The 23,481-nt window shown below is 49.2% G+C and overlaps 1 protein-coding gene across 1 annotated transcript in view; it reads right to left on the bottom strand.

Annotated features, from left to right (window-relative positions):
• Nucleotides 1-23,481, bottom strand: part of NCBP1 (nuclear cap binding protein subunit 1) — an 89,047-nt gene that overhangs the window by 4,944 nt on the left and 60,622 nt on the right. Inside the window, exon 20 of the mRNA XM_063914240.1 lies at nt 16,971-17,085. Within this exon, the coding sequence (XP_063770310.1) occupies nt 16,971-17,085 (115 nt within the window). The remainder of the gene's footprint in view (nt 1-16,970; nt 17,086-23,481) is intronic.

Here is a 23,481-nt window from a genome sequence, read left to right as displayed (position 1 = left end):
AATACCTTGGTTATGAGAAGCAGAGGAGGGAACACATACACCGACTGTTACACCCACGGTGTTACCAGGACGTCCACAGCTATCGCCTGAAGGTCTCGTGACCTGGCGCAATACCTGTCCCATTTTTTGTTCGGGCGGGACGCCATCATGTCCACCTTTGGTCTTTCCCAACGGTTCACAATCATGCGGAAAACTTCCCGATGAAGTTCCCACTCTCCCGGGTGGAGGTTGTGCCTGCTGAGGAAGTCTGCTTCCCAGTCGTCCACTCCCGGAATGAACACTGCTGACAGTGCTATCACATGATTTTCCGCCTAGCGAAAAATCCTTGCAGTTTTTCCACTGCCCTCCTGCTTCTTGTGCCGCCCTTTCTGTTTACGTGGGCGACTGCCGTGATGTTATCCCACTGGATCAATACCGGCTGACCTTGAAGCAGAGGTCTTGCTAAGCTTAGAGCATTATAAATTTGCTCTTAGCTCCAGTATATTTATGTGGAGAGAATTCTCCAGACTTGATCACACTCCTTGTGTGACTGCTCCCCAGCCTCTCAGGCTGGCCTCCGTGGTCACGAGCATCCAATCCTGAATGCCGAATCTGCGGCCCTCTAGAAGATGAGCACTCTGTAATCACCACAGGAGAGACACCCTTGTCCTTGGATACAGGGTTATCCGCTGATGCATCTGAAGATGCGATCCGGACCATTTGTCCAGCAGATCCCACTGAAGAGTTCTTGCGTGAAATCTGCCGAATGGAAGCGCTTCGTAATAAGCCACCATTTTTACCAGGACTCTTGTGCAATGATGCACTGACACTTTTCCTGGTTTTAGGAGGATCCCGATTAGCTCGGATAACTCCCTGGCTTTCTCCTCTGGGAGAAACACCTTTTCCTGGACTGTGTCCAGAATCATCCCTAGGACCAGCAGACGTGTCGTCGGAACAACTGCGGTTTTGGAATATTTAGAATCCACCCGTGCTGTCGTAGAACTACTTGAGATAGTGCTACTCCGACCTCCAACTGTTCTCTGGACCTTGTTCTTATCAGGAGGTCGTCCATTTTCTTTGAAGACGAATCCTCCTTTCGGTCATTACCTTGGTAAGGACCCGGGGTGCCTTGGACAATCCAACGGCATCGTCTTGAAACTGATAGTGACAGTTCTGTACCACGAACCTGAGGTACCCTTGGTGAGAAAAGGCAAATTTTGGGACATGGAGGTAAGCATCCCTGATGTCCCGGGACACCATATAGTCCCTTTGTTCTTTGCTATCACTGCTCTGAGTGACTCCATCTGGATTTGAACCCTTGTAAGTGTTCAAATTTTTCAGATTTAGAATAGGTCTCACCTAGCCTTCAGTACCACCATATAGTGTGGAGTAATACCCCTTTCCTTGTTGTCGGAGGGGTAATTTTATTATCACCTGCTGGGAATACAGCTTGTGAATTGTTTTCAATACTGCCTCCCTGTCGGAGGGAGACATTGGTACAGCAGACTACAGGAACCTGCGAGGGGGGAAACCTCTCGACATTCCAATCTGTACCCCTTGGATACTACTTGTAGGATCCAGGGGTCCTGTACGGTCCCAGCGTCATGCTGAGAACTTGGTAGAAGCGGTGGAGGGCTTCTGTTCCTGGGAATGGGCTGCATGCTGCAGTCTTCTTCCCTTTCCTCTATCCCTGGGCAGATATGACTCTTATAGGGACGAAAGGACTGAGGCTGAAAAGACTGTGTCTTTTTCTGCAGAGATGTGACTTAGGGTAAAAAACGGTGGATTTTCCAGCAGTTGCCCTGGCCACCAGGTCCCATGGACCGACCCCAAATAACTCCTCCCCTTTATACGGCAATACATCTTTGTGCCGTTTGGAATCTGCATCACCTGACCACTGTCGTGTCCATAAACATCTTCTTGCAGATATGGACATCGCATTTATTCTTGATGCCAGAGTGCAAATATCCCTCTGCGCATCTCGCATATATAGAAATGCATCCTTTAAATGCTCTATAGTCAATAAAATACTGTCCCTGTCAAAGGTATCAATATTTTTAGTCCGGGAATCCGACCAAGCCACCTCAGCTCTGCACATCCAGGCTGAGGCGATCGCTGGTCGCAGTATAACATCAGCATGTGTGTGTATACTTTTTAGGATATTTTTCAGCCTCCTATCAGCTGGCTCCTTAAGTACGGCCCTATCCGTAGATGGTACCGCTACTTGTTCTGATAAGCGTGTGAGCGCCTTATCCACCCTGAGGGGTGTTTCCCACCGCGCCTTAACTTCTGGCGGGAAAGGGTATACCGCCAATAATTTTCTATCGGGGGAAACCCACGCATCATCACACACTTAATTTAATTTATCTGATTCAGGAAAAACTACAGGTAGTTTTTTCACCTCACACATAATACCCTTTTTTGTGGTACTTGGAGTATCAGAAATATTTAACACCTCCTTCATTGCCCTTAACGTGTGGCCCTAAAAGAAAATACGTTTGTTTCTTCACCGTCGACACTGAAATCAGTGTCCGTGTCTGGGTCTGTGTCGACCGACTGAGGTAAATGGGCATTTTACAGCCCCTGACGGTGTTTGAGACGCCTGGACAGATACTAATTTGTTCGCCGGCCCTCTCAGGTCGTCAACCGGCTTGCAGCGTGTTGACATTGTCACGTAATTTCCATAAATAAGCCATCCATTCCGGTGTCGACTCCCTAGAGAGTGACATCACCATTACAGGCAATTTGCTCCGCCTCCTCACCAATATTTTCCTCATACATGTCGACACACACGTACCGACATACAGCACACACACATAGGGAATGCTCTGATAGAGGACAGGACCCACTAGCCCTTTGGGGAGACAGAGGGAGAGTTTGCCAGCACACACCAAAACGCTATAATTATCCAGGGACAACCTTTATATAAGTGTTCCTCCCTTATAGCATTTTAATATATATACATATCGCCAAATCAGTGCCCCCCCTCTCTGTTTTAACCCTGTTTCTGTAGTGCAGTGCAGGGGAGAGCATGGGAGCCTTCCCACCAGCCTTTCTGTGAGGGAAAATGGCACTGTGTGCTGAGGAGAATAGGCCCCGCCCCCTTTTCGGCGGGCTTCTTCTCCGGAGTTTTAGATATCTGGCAGGGGTTAAATACATCCATATAGCCTCAAGGGCTATATGTGATGTATTTTTCGCCATACAGGTATTATACATTGCTGCCCAGGGCGCCCCCCTCCAGCGCCCTGCACCCTCCGTGACCGCTGTGTGAAGTGTGCTGACAACAATGGCGCACAGCTGCAGTGCTGTGCGCTACCTGATGAAGACTGAGAGTCTTCTGCCGCCTGGTTCCGGACCTCTTCATCTTCAGCGTCTGCAAGGGGGGTCGGCGGCGCGGCTCCGGGACGAACCCCAGGGCGAGCCCTGTGTTCCGACTCCCTCTGGAGCTATGTCCAGTAGCCTAAGAATCCAATCCATCCTGCACGCAGGTGAGTTGAAAATCTCTCCCCTAAGTCCCTCGATGCAGTGAGCTTGTTGCCAGCAGGACTCACTGAAAATAAAGAACCTAAAAACTTTTTCTAAGTAACTCTTTAAGAGAGCCACCTAGATTGCACCCTTCTCGGCCGGGCACAAAAACCTAACTGTGGCTTGGAGGAGGGTCATAGGGGGAGGAGCCAGTACACACCATGTGATCCTAAAAGCTTGCTTTTGTGCCCTGTCTCCTGCGGAGCCGCTATTCCCCATGGTCCTGACGGAGTCCCCAGCATCCACTAGGACGTTAGAGAAAAGGATTTACCGGTAGGTAATTAAAATACTGTTTTCTCTAGCATCCATAAGGATATTGGGGAATCTAGTACGATGGGGATGTCCCAAAGCTTCCAGAACGTGCGGAGACTGCCCAAACTGGGTATCCTCTTTGGTCAGGGTATCAAACTTGTAGAACTTAACAAAAGTGTTCTTCCCCGACCAGGTAGCAGCTCGGCATAGGTGTACGGCCGAGACTGGACGGGCAGCCGCCCAGGAAGAACCCACTGATTTTGTAGACTGGGCCTTCAGAGACTTAGGAACAGGTAAGGCTGCCGGCACATAGGCCTGTTGAATAAGCCTAATCCAACGAGCAATGGACTGTTTTGAAGCAGGACAACCCTTTTTCTGTGCATCATAGAGCACGAACAAAGAATCAGTCTTTCTGATCCGAGCCGTTCTATTGACATATCTTCAAGGCTCGCACCGCATCCAATGCCTCCGGAGGAGCAGAAGCACCAGTACCGGACGGAATCACAATAGGCTGATTCAAGTGAAACGCAGAGACAACCTTCAGCAGGAACTGCTGCCTAGTCCGGAACTCTGCTCTGTCCTCGTAAAAGACCAAGTATGGACTTTTGCATGATAAGGCCCGCAATTCTGAGACATGTCGAGCAGAAGCAAGGGCCAGTAAGATCACCATTTTCCACGTGAGGTACTTGTCCTCTTCAGTCAGAGGTTCAAATCAGGAGGACTGTAGAAAATATAACACTACATTCAGATCCCAAGGTGCCATAGGCGGCACAAAAGGAGGCTGGTTGTGGAGTATCCCTTGCAAGAAAGTCTGAACTTCTGGCAACACTGCTAATTTCTTCTGGAAGAAATTGGAGAGGACTGAATACTGGACCTTAATGGAACCCAGACGTAAGCCTTTAGCCACACCAGCCTGCAGGAAACATAAGAAACGTCCCAAGTGAAACTCAGGCGGATATGTGCGCCCCTCGCACCAAGAGACATATCTCCTCCAGATATGAGGATAGTGTTTGGATGTCACCGGTTTTCTTGCCTGAACTATGGTAGCGATAACCTTTTTGGAAAGGCCCTTGTGAGCTAGGATGTTCCGCTCAACCTCCATGCCATCAAACGAAGTCGCCGTAAGTCCGGGTAGACGAACGGTCCTTGTTGAAAAAGATCGCTTCTTAGTGGCAGAGGCCAAGGATCTTTGACTGACATGTCCATAATATCAGTGTCCCATGCTCTCCAAGGCCAATCCGGGGCAATCAGAATTGCCTGGGCTCTTTGATTGCTGATTCACTTTAGCACCCTTGGGAGCAATGGAATCGGAGGAAACGGGTAGACCAGCCAGTAAGGCCAAGGCGACGCCAGTGCCCATGCCCGAGGGTCCCTAGTTCGCGAGCAATACCAGGAAAGTATCTTGTTAAGACGAGAAGCCATCATGTCTATCTGCGGGCAGCCCCACCGCTTGATGACCTGCTGGAACACCTGCTGGTGGAGGCACCACTCCTCCGGGTGGAGATCGTGACGACTCAGGAAGTCCGCTTCCCAGTTGTCCACACCCGGAGTGAAGATTGCTGGCAGAACTCTTGCAATTCTTTCCACCCAGCGGAGTATCTTTGACACCTCTCGCATGCAGGCTCTGCTTTTTGTCCCTCTTTGTTTTTTTAAAGAAAAAAAAGAAAAAAGAGGATTTTGGTACTTACCGATAAATCCATTTCTCTGAATCCTCTAGGGGACACTGGAGTCCTATACAGTAGGGGTGTGAAGCCTTGAACCGGAGGTGTGGCACAATCTTAAATTAGCATTGTCTGCACAGCCGGCTCCTCCCCCTTCACATCCCTCAGTTTGAAAAATTTGACTGAGAGAATAGGACATGACACTATAGCCCATGGCGAGGAACCGAACCGTACAACATATCAAACAGCGGCCAAGAACTCTTAACCGAATAACTAACGCTGTTTGCACGAACTGTTTACAACAAGAACTTTGAACACAGCAGGTCGACAGCACCGAGGCGGGCGTCCAGTGTCCCCTAGAGGATTCAGAGAAATGGATTTATCGGTAAGTACCAAAATCCTCTTTTCTCTTTCATCCACTAGGGGACACTGGAGTCCTATACAGTAGGGGACGTCCCAAAGTTTTCCCCCAGGGAGGGAGTGCTGTCGGTGGCCTGCAAAACTAAACGTCCGAACTTAGATTCTCCGGACGCAAAAGTATCAAACTTGTAAAATTTCGCGAACGTGTGGGCTGAAGACCACGTTGCCGCTCTGCAAAGTTGAGTAGTGGAAGCCCCCCTGGCAGCCGCCCACGAGGCACCCACTGATCGGGTAGTATGAGCACCCGTCTGAATCGGCACCTGTTTTCCACAGGAAATATAAGCCTGCCGAATGGCAAGTCTAATCCATCTGGACAAAGTCTGCTTAGAGGCCGGCCAATCCTTCTTTGGCCCATCATAAAGAACAAACAAATGGTCCGACTTTCTGAAAGATGACGTAACCTGTACGTATACCCGTAAAGCTCGGACAACATCCAATGACACGTCCTCATCTGTGAGGCCCTGGAAAGCTGGGACCACTATTGGCTGGTTTACATGAAACCCCGACACCACCTTCGGAAGGAAGTCTGCTCTTGTACGGAGTTCCGCCCTATCCTCATGAAAAACTAATTAAGGGCTCTTACAGGATAAGGCTCCCAACTCGGAAACCCGCCTAGCCGAAGCCAAGGAAAGTAATAACGTGACCTTCCAAGAAATATATTTCAGGTCTGTACTTGTCAACGGCTCAAAGGTCGGTGACTTCAAATATTCTAACACCAAACCTAAGTCCCATGGTGCCGTGGGAGGACGAAAAGGGGGTTGAATTCTCAGAACACCCTGTAAAAAGGTTTGAATCTCTGGCAAGGATGCTAGCCGCTGTTGAAAAAGTATGGAGAGAGCCGAAATCTGAACCTTCAAAGAGCCCAATCTGAGTCCTCCCTCTAGACCGGCCTGAAGGAACAATAAAAGTCGCGATAAATGGAAATTTGATGAGTTCCATCCCCGTTCCTGACACCAAGCCATGTACCGTCTCCAAATCCTGTAGTAGTGCCTGGCTGTGACCGGCTTCCTAGCGGCAATCATTGCAGGAATGGCCGTTCGTGGGATCCCTCTGTCTCTTAAGATCCGGGTTTCAATAGCCACGCCGTCAAACGCAGCCTGTTTAGGTCGGGGTGCAGGAACGGTCCCTGAGATAGCAGGTCCTCTCTCTGAGGTAACCTCCAAGGATCCTCCGCCAGTAACCCTCGCAGGTCGGTGTACCAACTCCTGCGGGGCCAATCTGGAGCGATTAGAATAACCCACACTCATTCCCGCTTTACTCTTTTCAGAACCCTGGGTATGAGTGGGAATGGTGGAAATATGTAAACCTTTCTGTAACACCACGGAAGTGTCAATGTTTCCACTCCTTCTGCTGCTGGATCTCGAGTTCTTGACACATATCTGGGCAGCTGATGGTTTTGTCGAGACGCCATTAGGTCCACCTGAGGTAGACCCCATCTTCTCACAATCATGTTGAAAATCTGTGGATGAAGGCACCACTCCCCCGGATGCATGTCCTGGCGACTGAGGTAATCTGCTTCCCAGTTCTCCACACCTGGAATGAATACTGCGGAGAGAATGATGTCTCGTCTTTCTGCCCACAACCAGATCTTTGTGGCCTCCTTTAACGCCATCCTGCTCTTTGTTCCTCCTTGACGGTTTATGTAAGCCGTCGTCGTGACATTGTCTGACTGAATCCTGATGTTTTGATTCATGACTAGGTCTTCTGCTAAGAGAAGGGCATTGTAGACTGCTCTTAGTTCGAGGATATTTATGGGTAATTTGCTTTCCTGTAGCGTCCATCGTCCCTGAAACTGATGGTCGTCTAGAACAGCTCCCCAACCTCTGAGACTGGCGTCCGTCGTCAAGATCTTCCAATCCCAAATGCCGCATTTCTTGCCGGCTGTAAGGTTCTTGTGTGAAGACCACCATATCAAGGAGACCCTTGCTTGTGGTTGAAGTCGAATTCTCCGATGGAGAAGCCGTAAGGTTCTTGTGTGAAGACCACCATATCAAGGAGACCCTTACTTGTGGTTGAAGTCGAATTCTCCGATGGAGAAGCCAGTGTGAGCCTGCTCCCTGAGCAATGAGGTTCATTTGGAATGGTCGTGAATGAAGTCTGCCGTACTGGAGAGCTTCGAACGACGCCACCATCTTCCCGAGAAGTTGCACACAGAGGTGCAGAGAAACGGTCTGCGTCCTCAGTACCTGAGCCACTAATCTCTGTAGGTCCTGTACCTTGTTCTCTGGTAGGAACACACGTAATAGGACCGTGTCCAAGATGAGACAGAGGAATTGGATCCGTTGAGTCGGTATGAGGTTGGACTTTTTGAAATTGACAATCCATCCATGTTGAATTAGAAATTGATGGGATGTCTGAACATCCTTGAGCAGTCGATTCTGAGATGGAGCTTTGATCAGTAAATCGTCCAGATAAGGTATAATCGTGACCCCCAACAGTCTTAGTCCTGCCACCATGATCTTTGTGAAAATTCTTGGGGCTGACGCTAGACCGAACGGCAAGGCCCGGAATTGGTAGTGCTCCGCCACCAGTGCGAACCGTAAGTAAGCCTGGTGAGGAGTCCAGATTGGGATATGCAGATATGCATCCTTTAAGTCCATGGATACCATGAACTCGCTTGGTTCTAAGCCTGCAATAACGGATTGGATTGATTCCATCTTGAATCTGTAGACTCTTAAAAACTGGTTAAAAACTTTTAAATTGAGAATTGGTCTGACCGTCCCGTCTGGTTTTGGCACGACAAAAAGATTGGAATAGAACCCCGTTCCTCTCTGAGAAGCGGGAACAGGAATAATGACCTCTGCTTGTAGTAATTTTTGAATTGCTGCCCGTAGTGCCCTTGCTTTTTGAGGGCACTGAGGCAATCCTGTTGTAAAAAACTGACTGAGGCCTCTGTTGAAATTCCAGTTTGTATCCCTGAGAGATTAAGTTGTTTACCCAAAGCTCTGGTGAGGTTTTGGCCCAGATGTCCTGAAAACCTTCCAGTCGGCCGCCCACCAAGGGGGACCCCAGGTGAGCTGGGAGGCCGTCATGCCACGGTCTTGTCAGCAGGTTTATCCTGCTTTCTGGTTGCTGCCTGCGAGCGGCCTCTACCTCTGCCCCCGCGTGCTTGTGTACCGAAACCCCTACCTCGGGCTCGAAAGGACTGTGATCTAAATGAAGTAAACGATGGTCCCGAATAACCTCTCCTAGCTTGTGGAGCGGTTCTCGTATAAGCTGTAGCCTGCGAAATCCACTTGTCCAGCTCTGGTCCGAACAGCATTTCACCCCCAAAGGGAATGGATTCTACCGCCTTCTTGGTGTCAGAGTCTCCTTGCCATTCTCTGAGCCATAAAATCCTCCTAGCCGATATGGCCGATGCAGATATGCGCGATGCTATTCTGCTAATATCCTTAGAAGCTTGACACAAGTATGTAGCAGATTCCCGAATGTGTTCCGCCAACTGTGTAATCTCTTCTAAGCTATTTTCCTCCTCAATAGCTTGCACTATACGGCCGGACCATGCACCCATGGCCTTGTTGACCCAAGCACAGACGATCGCAGGTCTCTGCGCTGCACCTGCTGCTACAAATATCGATTTTAACGCAGTCTCAACTTTACGTTAGGACGCATCCTTTAAAGTAGTTACGTTAGGAATTGGCAAGATTGTCTTTTTTGACAACCTTCCTAGGGAAGCATCCACTACCGGCGGAGATTCCCACTTGTCCATTACACCCCTAGGTAGGGGGTAAGTTACTTGAAACCGTTTCGGAAATTGAAAACGTTTGTCAGGTTGTTTCCAAGCCTCTTCCATCTGAGATTGGAGGGATTTAGGAATGGGAAACTCTGCTGAACGCGGCTTCTGGGATTCGAACAAATCAAATTCTTCTGGCTCCCGGATTTCCGCTTCCATAAAGCTTAGGATGTCCTTTACTGCGTCAATTAAGGAATCCAGACCCGAGATCGCAGAGTCTTCTTCAGGAAAATCGGCGTCTAGGATGGGTTCAATTAACTCACCTTCTTCCGTATCCGGAAGAAAACCCTCTTCCTCCTCAGATTCTGGTATAATAGGAAGAGTTCTTTTAACAGCCTTGCGCACAGTCGTCTCAGCGTGTGCGGGCGGCGTTAACTTGATGAGAAATTCCTCCATTGTCTTTGAGAATCCCGCAGCCCATTCCGATTGCTGTTTGCGGGATTCTGCCATTTCCTTGGAGATTCTATTAGCAAGGTTGTCCTCCCATGCCTTAGCCAGAGCACTGCTCCCAGGTAGAGCGTCCTTGTCTAAGCAGGAGTCGCACACCCCGGAGCTGCCGACCCGCGTGCTCTTCTTGTTACATTTCGTACAAACATAGCAGGTCTTTGAGGTCTTGGTAGCCTTAGACATGTTGTTTTTGTTATTTTAAAACCCCTTATCAGGGTATTACGCAGCGCTTTCACCCTTTAAACTAGGAAGAGAAAGACTGGGAGATGACGGAAGCGAAGGTATTGGATCCGGCTGGAATTACCTGTCCCCTTTTATAAAAGGAACAGTTCAAAAAAAAAAAAATAATAAAAAAAAAAAAAAAAAAACACCAGCCGACTCGCAACCCTCACACCCCAACTGTAAATCAGCTACGATGTTAGAGTTGGCTTGCTTCCGTGTATTTTCTCCGGGATCTTTAAAACAGACGTCCCTTGAAAATATCAATTTGTAAAGTCTGATTACTTTTCAGGAGATCCTCATATTGTATAATATACATTTCACCAGCAGAGGGAGCTGTTGCCTAACTCTCTCTACTATTTGAATGCCTGTTCTATCCAGGCCGTGCAGCAGGGGGAGTTTTTCCTTTATTAATAGTCTTCCTATGTACACTACTGGTGGGGGAGGGGGAGGACCCATCCCTCACCTCAGCCTGGCGCCAAAACGTAAAATGGCCTTCCTATAATAAAAAAATATAAAATATATATGTGTGCCGCACTGTATTTAACATCTAGTGCTTTTGCATTTACTGGTCCCCTGTGGCCGCTACACAGCGCGCTCCGGACCCGCCGGCTGGCGCGCGCGCGACGGGTCCATCTTCCGTAGCGGCGCCTGTGCTCTCTCTATGTACTGAGTCTTCCCCCATGTGCAGCGCACCCTGGAGCCGCCTGCTGGCTCGCGCGACGGGTCCGTCTCCCGTAGCGGCGCCTGTGTTCCTCTTCAGCGATGGGCTTAAATACTTGCTGCTATTGCTGACAGGGAAAGACAGGGTGAGTCACTGAGAGAGCTCCCGCGCCGCACTAGGGCTCCCACGCGCCGGCCATACTCTGTCTGCTCTGCCCTTTCCTAATCAGTTTCTCTAAAGGGGAGTTAACAGCAAGCTATAAGAGGGAGAAAGGAAAAAAAAAAAAAAAACTTACTACTGAAAGACCCTAGTCTAATTTATACGACCAGTACTCACTATTTTGGAGGATCTCCTGTGGAGAGATGCAGGTCCCTTCAATAGGGATCTTTGTCTCTCTGACCTGAGGTAGCTTTGTCCCCCCTTTATTAGGGTTACGCAGCCCCCCTGTTAGTCTTTGTCAGGAGCTCAAGTGCTCCACGTATTGTGCCTCCAGCACAATTTTTCAAACTGAGGGATGAGGGATGTGAAGGGGGAGGAGCCGGCTGTGCAGACAATGCTAATTTATGATTGTGCCACACCTCCGGTTCAAGGCTTCAGACCCCTACTGTATAGGACTCCAGTGTCCCCTAGTGGATGAAAGAGAAAGAAAAAAATCAAACAACTTTTACTGCATACTCCCACCCCACCGTGTGGTATTCCTGTGAGGTGTACCTCCACTGATTGCACACCCTGCCAGCAGCATCTAACACAGTGCACCCCCAAATGGGGGAATCTGATTGTTCCTCTGCAGGAAGGTTGTGCCTCACGTGGATTGTTCATACAGGTTATATCATATGACTACACAAGTGCCCGTTCTCCCATGTATGCATTGGGCCCATGTATGGCTTACCTCCCAGCGTAACTTTCGTAGTGTGCCCACAACATGGCTGCCTCATCTGGTACGCTTGTGGATGGGATGAAAATACATGGACCTGATAGTTTTGTTGGTACCCTACTCTGAACGGTAGGACGCTGCAATCACCCCCATTTTGTGTCATCTCTACTAGGGGTGGACTATTCCACCAAGGGTAATCCTACGCAATGCGCCCAAGATAGCTGCCGCACCTGGTACCCTGTGAGGGTTGAATACACAGCCCATGGAAGATATTACCCAAAATGTCTACACCAATCCTGCATTATGATTACTCTATGCATTCTAGGTTTTAATTTTTATGTCTGTGTGTATTGCTGTATTAATCTTCTGTATTATGTGCATTGTTTTGATGTCTGTAAAGCGCCTTGAGTCCTGTTTGGAGAAAGAGCGCTATATAAATAAAATTATTACCCAAAATTCCTACACCAATCATCTATTATGCTTTCTGTGTGCTCATGTTTTTTTTTTTTCTTTTTTCAGTCTGTGTGGTTTATCTTTTGATGTATTGCTTAAATCTTCTGTGTTATATGCATTGTTTGAGTTCAAGATGGCACCGCGGATGGCTGCCTCGGTGCTGCTCTGCCAAGCAGCCCTCGTTTTTAGTTTTATATGTATAATATATGTCTAATATGTCAAGTCTATCGTACAGTTGCAATGTGCAGTATCAACTCATACGTCTAATGTTTGTAATGAATGTTACATTTTTCCTCCTTCTTATGCTATGTATTTCCCGGTATCCGGACTCCAGGTCGACAACAAAAAGGTCGACACACCTTAGGTCGACGCCAATTGGTTGACACCTTAGGTCGACATGGACAAAAGGTCGACATGGACAAAAGGTAGACAGGAACAAGGTCGACATAGAAAAAGGTCGACATGAGTTTTTCACAATTTTTTTCTTTTTTGGAACCTTTTCATACTTAACGATCCACGTGGACTACGATTAGAACGGTAATCTGTGCCGAGCGAAGCGGTAGCGGAGCGAAGGCACCATGCCCGAAGCATGGCGAGCGAAGCGAGCCATGCGAGGGGACGCGGTGCACTAATTTGGGATCCCGGTCACTCTACGAAGAAAACGACACCAAAAAAACATAAAAAAACTCATGTCGACCTTTTTCCACGTTGACCTTGTTCCTGTCGACCTTTTGTCCATGTCGACCTTTTGTCCATGTCGACCTAAGGTGTGTCGACCTTTTTGTTGTTGACCCTGAGTCCCAGACCGGTATTTCCCCTACATGTTGCTGCTTGGCAATGCATTGTACCACTAAAAATTCCTAGTGTACGTGATTACACCTGGCCAATAAAGCAGATTCTGATATATGCCACCGCCGTGGCGTTGTCCGACTGTACCTGGATCGCGTGACCCCTGAGCAGAGGAGAGCCCTGAAGCAGAGCACTGTAGATCGCCCGAAGTTCCAGAATGTTGATCGGAAGGAGGCTTTCGTGGGCTGACCACCTGCCCTGGAACTGCGCCCCTTGGGTGACCGCTCCCCATCCCCGTAAACTCGCACCCATCGTGAGGAGGGTCCAATCCTGAATCCCGAAACTTCCAAAAGATTGGAGGACTGTAGCCACCACAGGAGGGAAATCCTGGCCTGAGGTGACCGCGAAATCATCCGGTGCATCTGTAGACCTGGACCACTTGGTCAGGAGATCAACTGAAATGTTCTGGCATGGAACCTCCCATACTGGATCGCCCTGTATGAGGCGACCATCTTTCCCAATAATCTTATGTAAAGATGGATGGACACACGAAAAGGTCGGAGCAGCCTTGTTCTCTGGTAGGAACACCTTCTGGGCCACAGTATCCAGCAACATCCCCAGGAACAGGAGCCTCTGAGTTGGCTCCAGGTGGGACTTCTGTAAGTTGAGGATCCACCCATGGTGTGACAGAAGGTGGATAGTGCGGTCGATATGGAACAATAAAAGCTCCCTGTATCTTGCTTTTACCAGAAGATCATCCAGGTAAAGGACAACATTGACCCCCTGGACCCGGAGTTGGAACATCATCTCCGCCATCACCTTTGTGAATACCCTCGGGGCTGTGGACAGGCCGAAGGGCAGTGCCTGGAATTGGAAGCGACTGTCCAGCAGGGCAAACCGCAGGCCAAATTGGAATATGGAGGTAGGCATCCTTAATATCCTGTACTTCCAGGCCCACAATCATTTCTCGCAGGGATTCCAGTTTGAACTTGAACACCCTCAAATAAGGATTCAAGGATTTTAGATTGAAAATGGGTCTTAACGAACCATCCGGTTTCGGCACCACAAATAGGTTGGAGTAAAACCCCTTGCCGCGTTGCGGTATTGGTACTGGAACAATGTCGTGAGACTGGACCAACTTTTGAATGGCCTGTTGCAACGTAACTTGCATAACCTCCAAAGCTGGTAAGCTTGATTTGAAAAATCGTTGGGGAAGAGGAGTGCGGTCGAACTCCAGCTTGTAGCCCTGGGAAACAAGATTTCTGACCCAGGTATCCTGGCAGGAGGCCTCTCAGACGCGGCTGAAGTGACGCAGTCGAGATCCCCTCGGGGTGGGTGAGCACAGTCATGCTGAGGCCTTAGCGGAAGCAGAACTGGTGGTATGTTCCCGAGAGCTGGTGCTTGCAGGCTTTCTGAACTTACATCTGGTGCCTCTAGTCGCATTGGAGGCACCTCTGGCCTTAGATCGAAATCTGCGAGACCGAAAGGACTGGACAGACGGACCCAGGTAGGAGCGTCTCGTCGGCGGGGCCCCAGAGGGGAGAAATGTGGATTATCCAGCCGTAACTTTGGAAATACAGGTATCAAATTCAACCCCAAAGAGCCATTCCCCAGAATAGGGGAGGGATTCCACAATGCGTTTGGATTCTGCGTCCGCAATCCACTGACGTAACCATAAGGCCCTGCGTGCCGACACTGCCACGGCAGAAGTCCTAGCATTAATGTTCCCCATCTCCTTGAGTGAATCACAGAGAACACGTGTAGTGTATTGAATGTGTTTTAGGAGGGTCACTAGTGACCAAGGGCATATCCCCCCGAGAGGCCTCCCTGAATTTGAGTGGCCCAGGAATGAATGGCATGGGTCACCCAGCAACCCGCAATGTGTAGTCTCTATTTTCCTATCCCCAGGATCCTTCATGGTAAAGGAGCCCGGGGCAGGCAGCACCGCCTTTTTGGACAGGCGAGAGACTGATACATCAACCCCCGGGAGTTCCTCCCAAAATTTCCTACCTTCAGGAGCAAATGGCAAATTACGCAAAAATTTTTTGGACACTTGGAATTTGTCTGGATTTTTCCAGGCCTGTTTGAATAGGTCATCTAATTCAGTCAGGTAAAGTGACATTAGGCTTGTTTTGTATAAAGAAAAAACGACTGCTGTGACGCAGCGTCCTCTAGAGGGAGCTTTAACACGTCCCATGTAGCCAGAATTAGGGGTTCAATACCCGTAGCAGAATCGGGATCCCCACTAAAGGGATCCAAGTCATCCCCATCCTCCTGTATATCCTCATCTGTATCAGAGTAGGGCAGGTAACCCACGCTTCTGTGGACCTGCAAGAGAGAGGGGGGGGGGGGGGCTATGATGCATCTGCCCTAGCAGCTAAATCTGCAACAGCTTGTTGTAGTAGCCGATACCCCTTTTCCACTACCTTTAAAAACATGAGTAAATGCGCGGGGGCGCGCATTTGCCCGTGTTTTTTCGTAGTGGAAACGTCGCCCCTCCGGCAAATGTTCAACCCGGTAAGCTGTGTAGTGTGAACGGAAGCCGTGTCGAGGCAACACGGCTCCCGTTCACAGTGAATGGAAGGGCGGCGCTGGAAGATCATGTGATCTCCCAGCGCCGCCCCTGCCGCATCAGCAGCAACGCCACCAACCCGGCAATATGCCGGGTTGGTGAGCGCTGTGGGAAAGGGGGCTGTAGCATGGGTCGCAGCCGTGTAAGGTTCCCGACTGCGACTCGTGCTACACGTGGAAAAGGGGTCTGAGTCTTCTGTAAATTAGCTTTGAGCTGGGATGACATCTGACATCATAGTTTTTAGAGACCCTAGCCAGTGGGGCTCTGGACCCTTTCCCCCAGCCCCTTCACTGATTTGTGAAGATTGGCTGCATTGTTCACATGAAACAGAATCAGTAGATAATGGAGAGAATCTGGTGTGGCATACACTGCACAGTTTGTGTTTACCCATGTTTCACAGTAAGGACAATAACATACACACAGACCGTTATACTGCAAGCCTGTCCCACTGTATGCGAGAAGAGACACCGAGAGAGAAGGAAACCAGCACAACCCTAGCTGGACAACCCCAGTGAGGCTCTCAGCTCACTATATTACAGTGAACACTAACAATTCCTGTCCTCAAGATGACCCAGATAGTGTACACAAGCGGCTCTCCCCACTTTCCTACACCATGTACCAGATACCCAGCGTGGCTCAGGAATCAAGAAGCGCTGTGTGTGCTGAGAATGGCTGCAGTAAGCAGAGGAAGGCGTCAAAACGCCTCCGGTTCCTCTCTGATGTAGCTCCGCCTCTTCCAAAGGCACCAGAGTTACACTGATATGTTATACTGGAAAAAGTCTCCATATATCTTAAAAACATCACAACAAGTGCTAGTCAAAGCGTTTTGGTGCCAGTCTACAAGGGAGATCTTAGCGGGACCTCCCCGGGAGGGTCCCGTACACCACGCCCGTGGTCAGCCGCACTTTGAGCCGAAGTACCCCCCCTAGCCGGGCCCCCGGTGTGTACTCACCACTGATGTCACCTTCAGGCAGCATTAGAGGTGTGCGGCGTGCTGCGACAGCCAAGGCGCAGTGCCCGGCTGAACAACCACCCCTCAGGACGGTGGTCCTGCAGCGGGGAAGCGGATCTGCACCTCGTAAGGCTGGTGACCGGCCCCCCCTAACTCCCACGGTGCAGGTATGCTGTTGCCCAAACAGCATACCGAAAATAACAAAAGTAAAAAAGAAATTGATGAAAACTCTCTGGAGCTCAGAGATGTGCTTCTCCCCGAGGGCACTTTTTTTCTAAACTGCCTGCGGGAGGGGGCATGGAGGGGAGAAGCCAGCACACCCAGTTGAAAAAGTTTGAAGTGCACCGGTTCCTTTCGACCCCGTCTATACCCATCGTAATAGATTCCCCAATATCCCTTATGGATGCTAGAGAATAACATATTTACTTACACGTTTGTTATGCCTGGCAAGCCGTTGTTTACTGTCCTCCAATTCTTTCTGTACTTTCTGTACATGTTTGTTCATTTTTCTAATGGTGGAATGCAAAATTTCCCAAATGTATAACCTACAACAGACAGGCATGCCAAATAAAGGTACATTAAAAACACCATTCTAGTCCTTCACATTCCACACTGTAAATATCATTTGACATGGGAATACTTCAAATACTATGTAACGTCAGCCTCAGGTCTTGTAATGACACTTGTAGTTAAAGGAAAGGGTTTTAGACCGATTTCTAAGGTGATTTACACGAAACAATTGTTCAGTCAAGGCAAACTGAACCAGACTCCCAAAAAACAGTATGCTTTAAATATAATACAGGACAAATGATGTGGTAATGCTTAAACTACTGCACCAACCTACATTTTCACAGGTTCATTGTTGGAATTAGCATTGTAGTGTCTGTATAATACCCATAGTCGATTGCAAAGAAAGTACCTCCCAGAAACACATGCTTTCTATACACCTATTTTCATGCACATGGAAGGAGAGAAGCTAATCTCATGAAGTTTGAGAGGTGCTGCAAAGAGGAATGGGCGAAACTGCCCAAAGATAGGTGTGCCAAGCTTGTGGCATCATATGCAAAATGACTGGAGGCTGTAATTGCTGCAAATGGTGCATCAACAAAGTATTAAGCAAAGGCTGTGAATACTTAAGTATGTGATTTCATTTTATTTTTTTATTTTAATAAATTTGCAAAAATCTAAAAAGAAAAAAAAAAATAGGATTTTGGTACTCACCGTTAAATCCTTTTCTCCTAGTCCGTAGAGGATGCTGGGGGCTCCAAAAGGACCATGGGGTATAGACGGGATCCGCAGGAGCTTGTGCACACTAAAAGACTAAAGACTGGGTGTGAACTGGCTCCTCCCTCTATGCCCCTCCGCCAGACCTCAGTTATAGGAGAGACGGACATTACAAGGAAAGATTTTTGTCTCAACTAAGGGCTACCAAAGTACCAGCCCACACCATAAACATACCGTAGAACCGGAATAACACCGAACTAGATAACAGTATGCATAAAACTCCAGCAACCAGCTGCAACAACCCAATACACAAGTCGTGTATAACTAACTTAACCAGTAAGAAAATATATATAATGCAAGAAATAGTCCGCACTGGGACGGGCGCCCAGCATCCTCTACGGACTAGGAGAAAAGGATTTAACGGTGAGTACCAAAATCCTATTTTCTCTTACGTCCTAGAGGATGCTGGGGACTCCAAAAGGACCATGGGGATTATACCAAAGCTCCAGAACGGGCGGGAGAGTGCGGAAGACTCTGCAGCACCGACTGAGCAAACGCCAGGTCCTTATCGGCCATGGTATCGAACTTATAGAATTTAGCAAAAGTGTTAGAACCCGACCAAGTAGCCGCTCGGCAAAGCTGTAGTGCCGAAACACCTCGGGCACCCGCCCAAGAGGAGCCCACCTTCCTGGTAGAATGAGCTTTAACCGACTTCGGCACCGGCAACCCCACCGAAGAATGAGCTTGCTGGATCGTACTACAAATCCAGCGTGCAATAGTCCGTTTTGACGCGGGATGACCAACCTTGTTGGCCGCATACAAAACAAACAACGCTTCAGGTTTTCCTAGTAACAGCTGTCCTAGAAACTTAAACTTTTAACGCTCTTACAACATCCAGAGATTTTGGAATCGCCACTTCTTCCGTAGCCACCGGAACAACAATAGGTTGGTTAATGTGAAACGACGAAACCACCTTTGGCAGAAATTGTTGACGAGTCGTCAATTCCGCCCTATCCGAATGAAAAATCAAGTACGGACTCTTATGAGATAAAGCTGCCAATTCCGATACTCGCCTGGCAGATGCCAGTGCCAAAAGCATAACCACCTTCCAAGTGAGAAACTTTAACTCAACCTTCCGCAAAGGTTCAAACCAGGAAGACATGAGGAACCGCAAAACGACATCAAGGTCCCATGGCGCTACAGGCGGTACAAACGGTGGATTGATATGCATTACACCCTTCACAAAAGTCTGAACCTCTGGGAGGGCAGCTAACTCTTTTTGAAAGAAAATAGACAAAGCCGAAATTTGCACTTTGATGGAACCCAATTTCAGGCCAGCATCTACACCCGCCTGTAAAAAGTGGAGAAAACGATCCAAGTGAAAATCCTCCGCAGGAGTCTTTTTAACCTCACACCAGGAAACATACTTCCTCCAGATACGGTGATAGTGTTTCGCCGTAACCTCCTTCCTAGCCTTAATAAGAGTTGGAAGTACCTCCCTGGGAATACCCTTACGAGCTAAGATCTGGCGCTCAACCTCCATGCCGTCAAACGCAGCCGCGGTAAGTCCGGAAATACGCATGGACCCTGTAACAGATCCTCCCTTAGAGGAAGCGGCCAAGGATCTTCCACCAGTAAGTCCTGAAGATCCAGATACCAGGCCCTTCTTGGCCAGTCTGGAACGACGAGAATCGCCTGAACCTTTGCTCGACGAATGATCCCCAGCACCTTTGGAATGAGAGGAAGAGGAGGGAACACATACACCGACTGGAAAACCCACGGAGACACCAGGGCGTCCACCGCCGTGGCTTGTGGGTCCCTTGCTCTGGAACAATACCTCGGGAGCTTCTTGTTGAGCCGAGACGCCATCATGTCTATTAACGGAATTCCCCAGCGTCTTGTCACCTCTGCAAAAACTTCTTGGTGCAGAGCCCACTCTCCCGGATGGAGGTCGTGTCTGCTGAGAAAATCCGCTTCCCAGTTGTCCACCCCCGGTAGGAAAACTGCTGACAGTGCGCTGACGTGTTGTTCCACCCAGCAAAGTATCTTTGTGGCTTCCGCCATTGCCGCTCTGCTCCTTGTTCCGCCTTGCCGGTTTATATGGGCCACCGCTGTGATGTTGTCTGACTGTACCAGGACTGGTCGACCCTGAAGAAGACTTCCTGCTTGGAGCAGGCAGTTGTAAATGGCTCTAAACTCTAGAACATTTATGTGGAGACAAGCTTCCTGGATCGACCATTTTCCCTGGAAATTTCTTCCTTGCACCCCAGCCCCGGAGACTTGCATCTGTTGTCAGAAGTACCCACTCCTGGATACCGAATCGGCATCCTCCCAGGAGGTGATGAGCTTGTAAGCCACCACAGGAGAGAAATTCTGGCTCTGGGAGACAAACTTATTTTCTGGTGAATGTGTAGATGAGACCCGGACCATTTGCTCAGCAAGTCCCACTGAAACACGCGGGCATGAAATCTGCCGTATGGAATGGCTTCGTACGCCGCAACCATCTTCCCCAGAACCAGAGTACAATGATGTATCGACACACTCGACGGCTTCAGAAGTTCTCTGACCATCGTCTGCAATTCCAGAGCCTTTTCTTCTGGAAGGAATACCCTCTGTAACTCCGTGTCCAGAACCATGCCCAGAAACTTAAGCCGAGTGGTCGGAGTCAACTGGGATTTCGGCAAATTGAGAACCCATCCGTGTTGTTGCAGAACCGATAGAGACAACTCCACACTTCTCAGCAATCGTTCCTTGGACCTCGCCTTTATCAGGAGATCGTCCAAGTACGGGATAATTGAAACCCCCTGTCTGCGAAGAAGAACCATCATTTCCGCCATGACCTTGGTGAAAATCCTCGGAGCCGTGGAAAGCCCAAACGGCAACGTCTGAAATTGGTAATGAGCATCCTGTATCGCAAACCTGAGGAAAGCCTGATGCAGAGGATATACCGGGACATGTAAGTAGGCATCCTTTATGTCGACGGACGCCATAAAATCCCCCCCTTCTAGGCTGGAGATCACAGCTCGAAGGGATTCCATCTTGAACTTGAAAACTTTCAAGTATGGATTGAGGGATTTTAGATTTAGAATTGGTCTGACCGAACCATCCGGTTTCGGCACAACAAAGAGGCTCGAGTAAAACCCCTCCCCCCGCTGCGACGAGGGAACGGGAATAATGACCCTCTGTAGACACAGTTTTTGAATTGCTGCTAACAGCACCTCCCTGTCCGGCAGAACTACTGGTAACGCCGAAATGAAGAACCGGTGAGGGGGCAACTCCTGAAACTCCAGCTTGTATCCCCGAGACACGATCTCTAGTACCCAAGGATCCAGGCCTGATTGAATCCAGACCCGACTGAAATTTTGTAGACGGCCCCCCACTGGTTCGGACTCCCCCAGGGAAGCCCCAGCGTCATGCGGTGGACTTGGTAGCAGCAGGGGAGGACTTTTGGTCCTGGGCGCCCGAACCTGCAGAAGGTTTCCTTCCCCTTCCTCTACCTTTTGAAGCGAGGAAGGACGAACCTTTTCCACGCCTGAATTTATTGTGACGAAAGGACTGCATTTGCTGATGTGGTGCCTTCTTCTGTTGTGTGGGAACATAAGGAAGAAAAGAGGACTTACCCGCAGTCGCGGTCGAGACCAGGTCAGCCAAGCCGTCCCCAAACAAGACAGTACCTTTGAAGGGTAGCGCTCCATAGCCCTCTTGGAGTCGGCATCAGCGTTCCATTGATGGATCCGCAGGGCCCTTCTGGCTGATATCGACATGGCACTGGTTCTTGAACCCAAGAGACAGACGTCCCTCGCCGCATCTTTTATGTAATCTGCAGCGTCCTTAATATAACCAAGAGTTAGAAGGACATTATCTTTATCAAGAGTATCCATATCATTAGCTAAATTCTCAGCCCATTTAGCAATAGCACTACTCACCCATAACGACGCCACAGCGTGTCTGAGTAATGCACCCGAATTAGCGAAATTGGACTTCAGAGACGTCTCCAGCTTGCGATCCGCCGGATCCTTGAGAGCTGCCGTGTCGGGAGACGGAAGCGCCACTTTCTTAGACAAACGAGATAAAGCTTTGTCAACAGTCGGAGATGCCTCCCATATTTCCCTGTCATCAGAGGGGAAAGGATACACCATGTAAATTCTCTTAGGAATCTGCCATTTCTTATCCGGCGACTCCCAAGCCTTTTCACAAAGAGTATTCATTTCATGAGAGGGGGGAAATTTCACCTCTGGTTTCTTTTCCTTGAACAAGCAAATCCTTGTTTCCTGAACCGCAGGTTCATCAGAAATGTGTAAAACATCTTTTATAGCCACAATCATGTACTGAATACTCTTAACCAAACGTGGATGTAAAGCTGCCTCAGTGAAATCGACGTCGGAATCAGAGTCCGTGTCGGTATCAGTATCTACCACCTAATTAAATGGCCGCTTTTGCGACCCAGATGGGGTTTGAACCTGAGACAAAGCCTCTTCCATGGACTTTTTCCACACCTGAGTCTGCGCCTCAGACTTATCTAACCTCTTTGATAAGGAAGTTACATTCGAGTTTAATGTACTGAGCAATGCTAGCAAATCAGGTGTCGGCTGCGTCGACAGTCCCAATTCTAGCCCCGCATCCACTCCCCCAATAACCTCCTTCAGTGAATAAGCTTCCGCCTCAGACATGCCGACACGCAGTACCGACACACCACAACACACAGAAGGTCCCTGCTAGGTGACAGGCCTACCAAAAAAGCCCAGATAGAGGACACAGAGGGAGTTTGCCAGCTGACACCCCAGCGCCCATATATCGCAAAAAATTATATATGTACCCAGCGCTGCCTACACCACTATGAAGCACCAACACTGCGGCCCCCCCTCAGAACAAGCGCCCCGTTACTTGGAAAGCGTGGAGGTCCAACCAGCGTCTATCCCTCAGCCGCGTGCAGCAGGGAAAATGGCGCCCGTGAGTTGCGAGTTGAAGCTCCGCCCCCTTCCCGGCACGCTTCGGTCCGCCAATTTCAAAATTGTAAAAGATGCCGGCGGGGGCCTGTACACGGTGCCGAGGCACCCACAATCATTCTGGTGCCCTAAAAGAAACTCCAGTAACATGCTGCCCAGGGCGCCCCCCCCAGCGCCCTGCACCCAGTGAATACCGTTGGTGATGTGTGTGGGAGCAAGGAGCACAGCTTCACCGCTGTGCTGTACCTTCCGTTACTGAAGTCTTCTGCCGTCCTGAAGTCTTCTGATCTTCTCATACTCACCCGACTTCTGGCTTCTGTGAGGGGATTGACGGCATGGCTCCGGGAACAAGCAGCTAGGCACACCAAGTGATCGAACCCTCTGGAGCTAATGGTGTCCAGTAGCCGAGAAGCAGAGCCTTGAAACTCACAGAAGTAGGTCCTGCTTCTCTCCCCTCACTCCCACGCTGCAGGGAGCCTGTAGCCAGCAGGGCTCCCTGAAAATAAAAAACCCAACAAAAGGTCTTTTCTAGAGAAACTCAGTAGAGCTCCCCTAGTGTGCATCCAGTCACTCCTGGGCACAAAGTCTAACTGAGGTCTGGAGGAGGGGCATAGAGGGAGGAGCCAGTTCACACCCAGTCTTAAGTCTTCTAGTGTGCCCAAGCTCCTGCGGATCCCGTCTATATCCCATGGTCCTTTTGGAGTCCCCAGCATCCTCTAGGACGTAAGAGAAATATATAAACCACAAGAAAAAAACGAAAACCTTTTCATG

The sequence above is a fragment of the Pseudophryne corroboree genome, chromosome 1, assembly GCF_028390025.1.
Source record: "Pseudophryne corroboree isolate aPseCor3 chromosome 1, aPseCor3.hap2, whole genome shotgun sequence".
Classification (NCBI taxonomy): domain Eukaryota; kingdom Metazoa; phylum Chordata; class Amphibia; order Anura; family Myobatrachidae; genus Pseudophryne; species Pseudophryne corroboree.
Note: the sequence above shows the minus strand (reverse complement) of the source record. Positions and strands in the feature narration are given on the sequence as shown.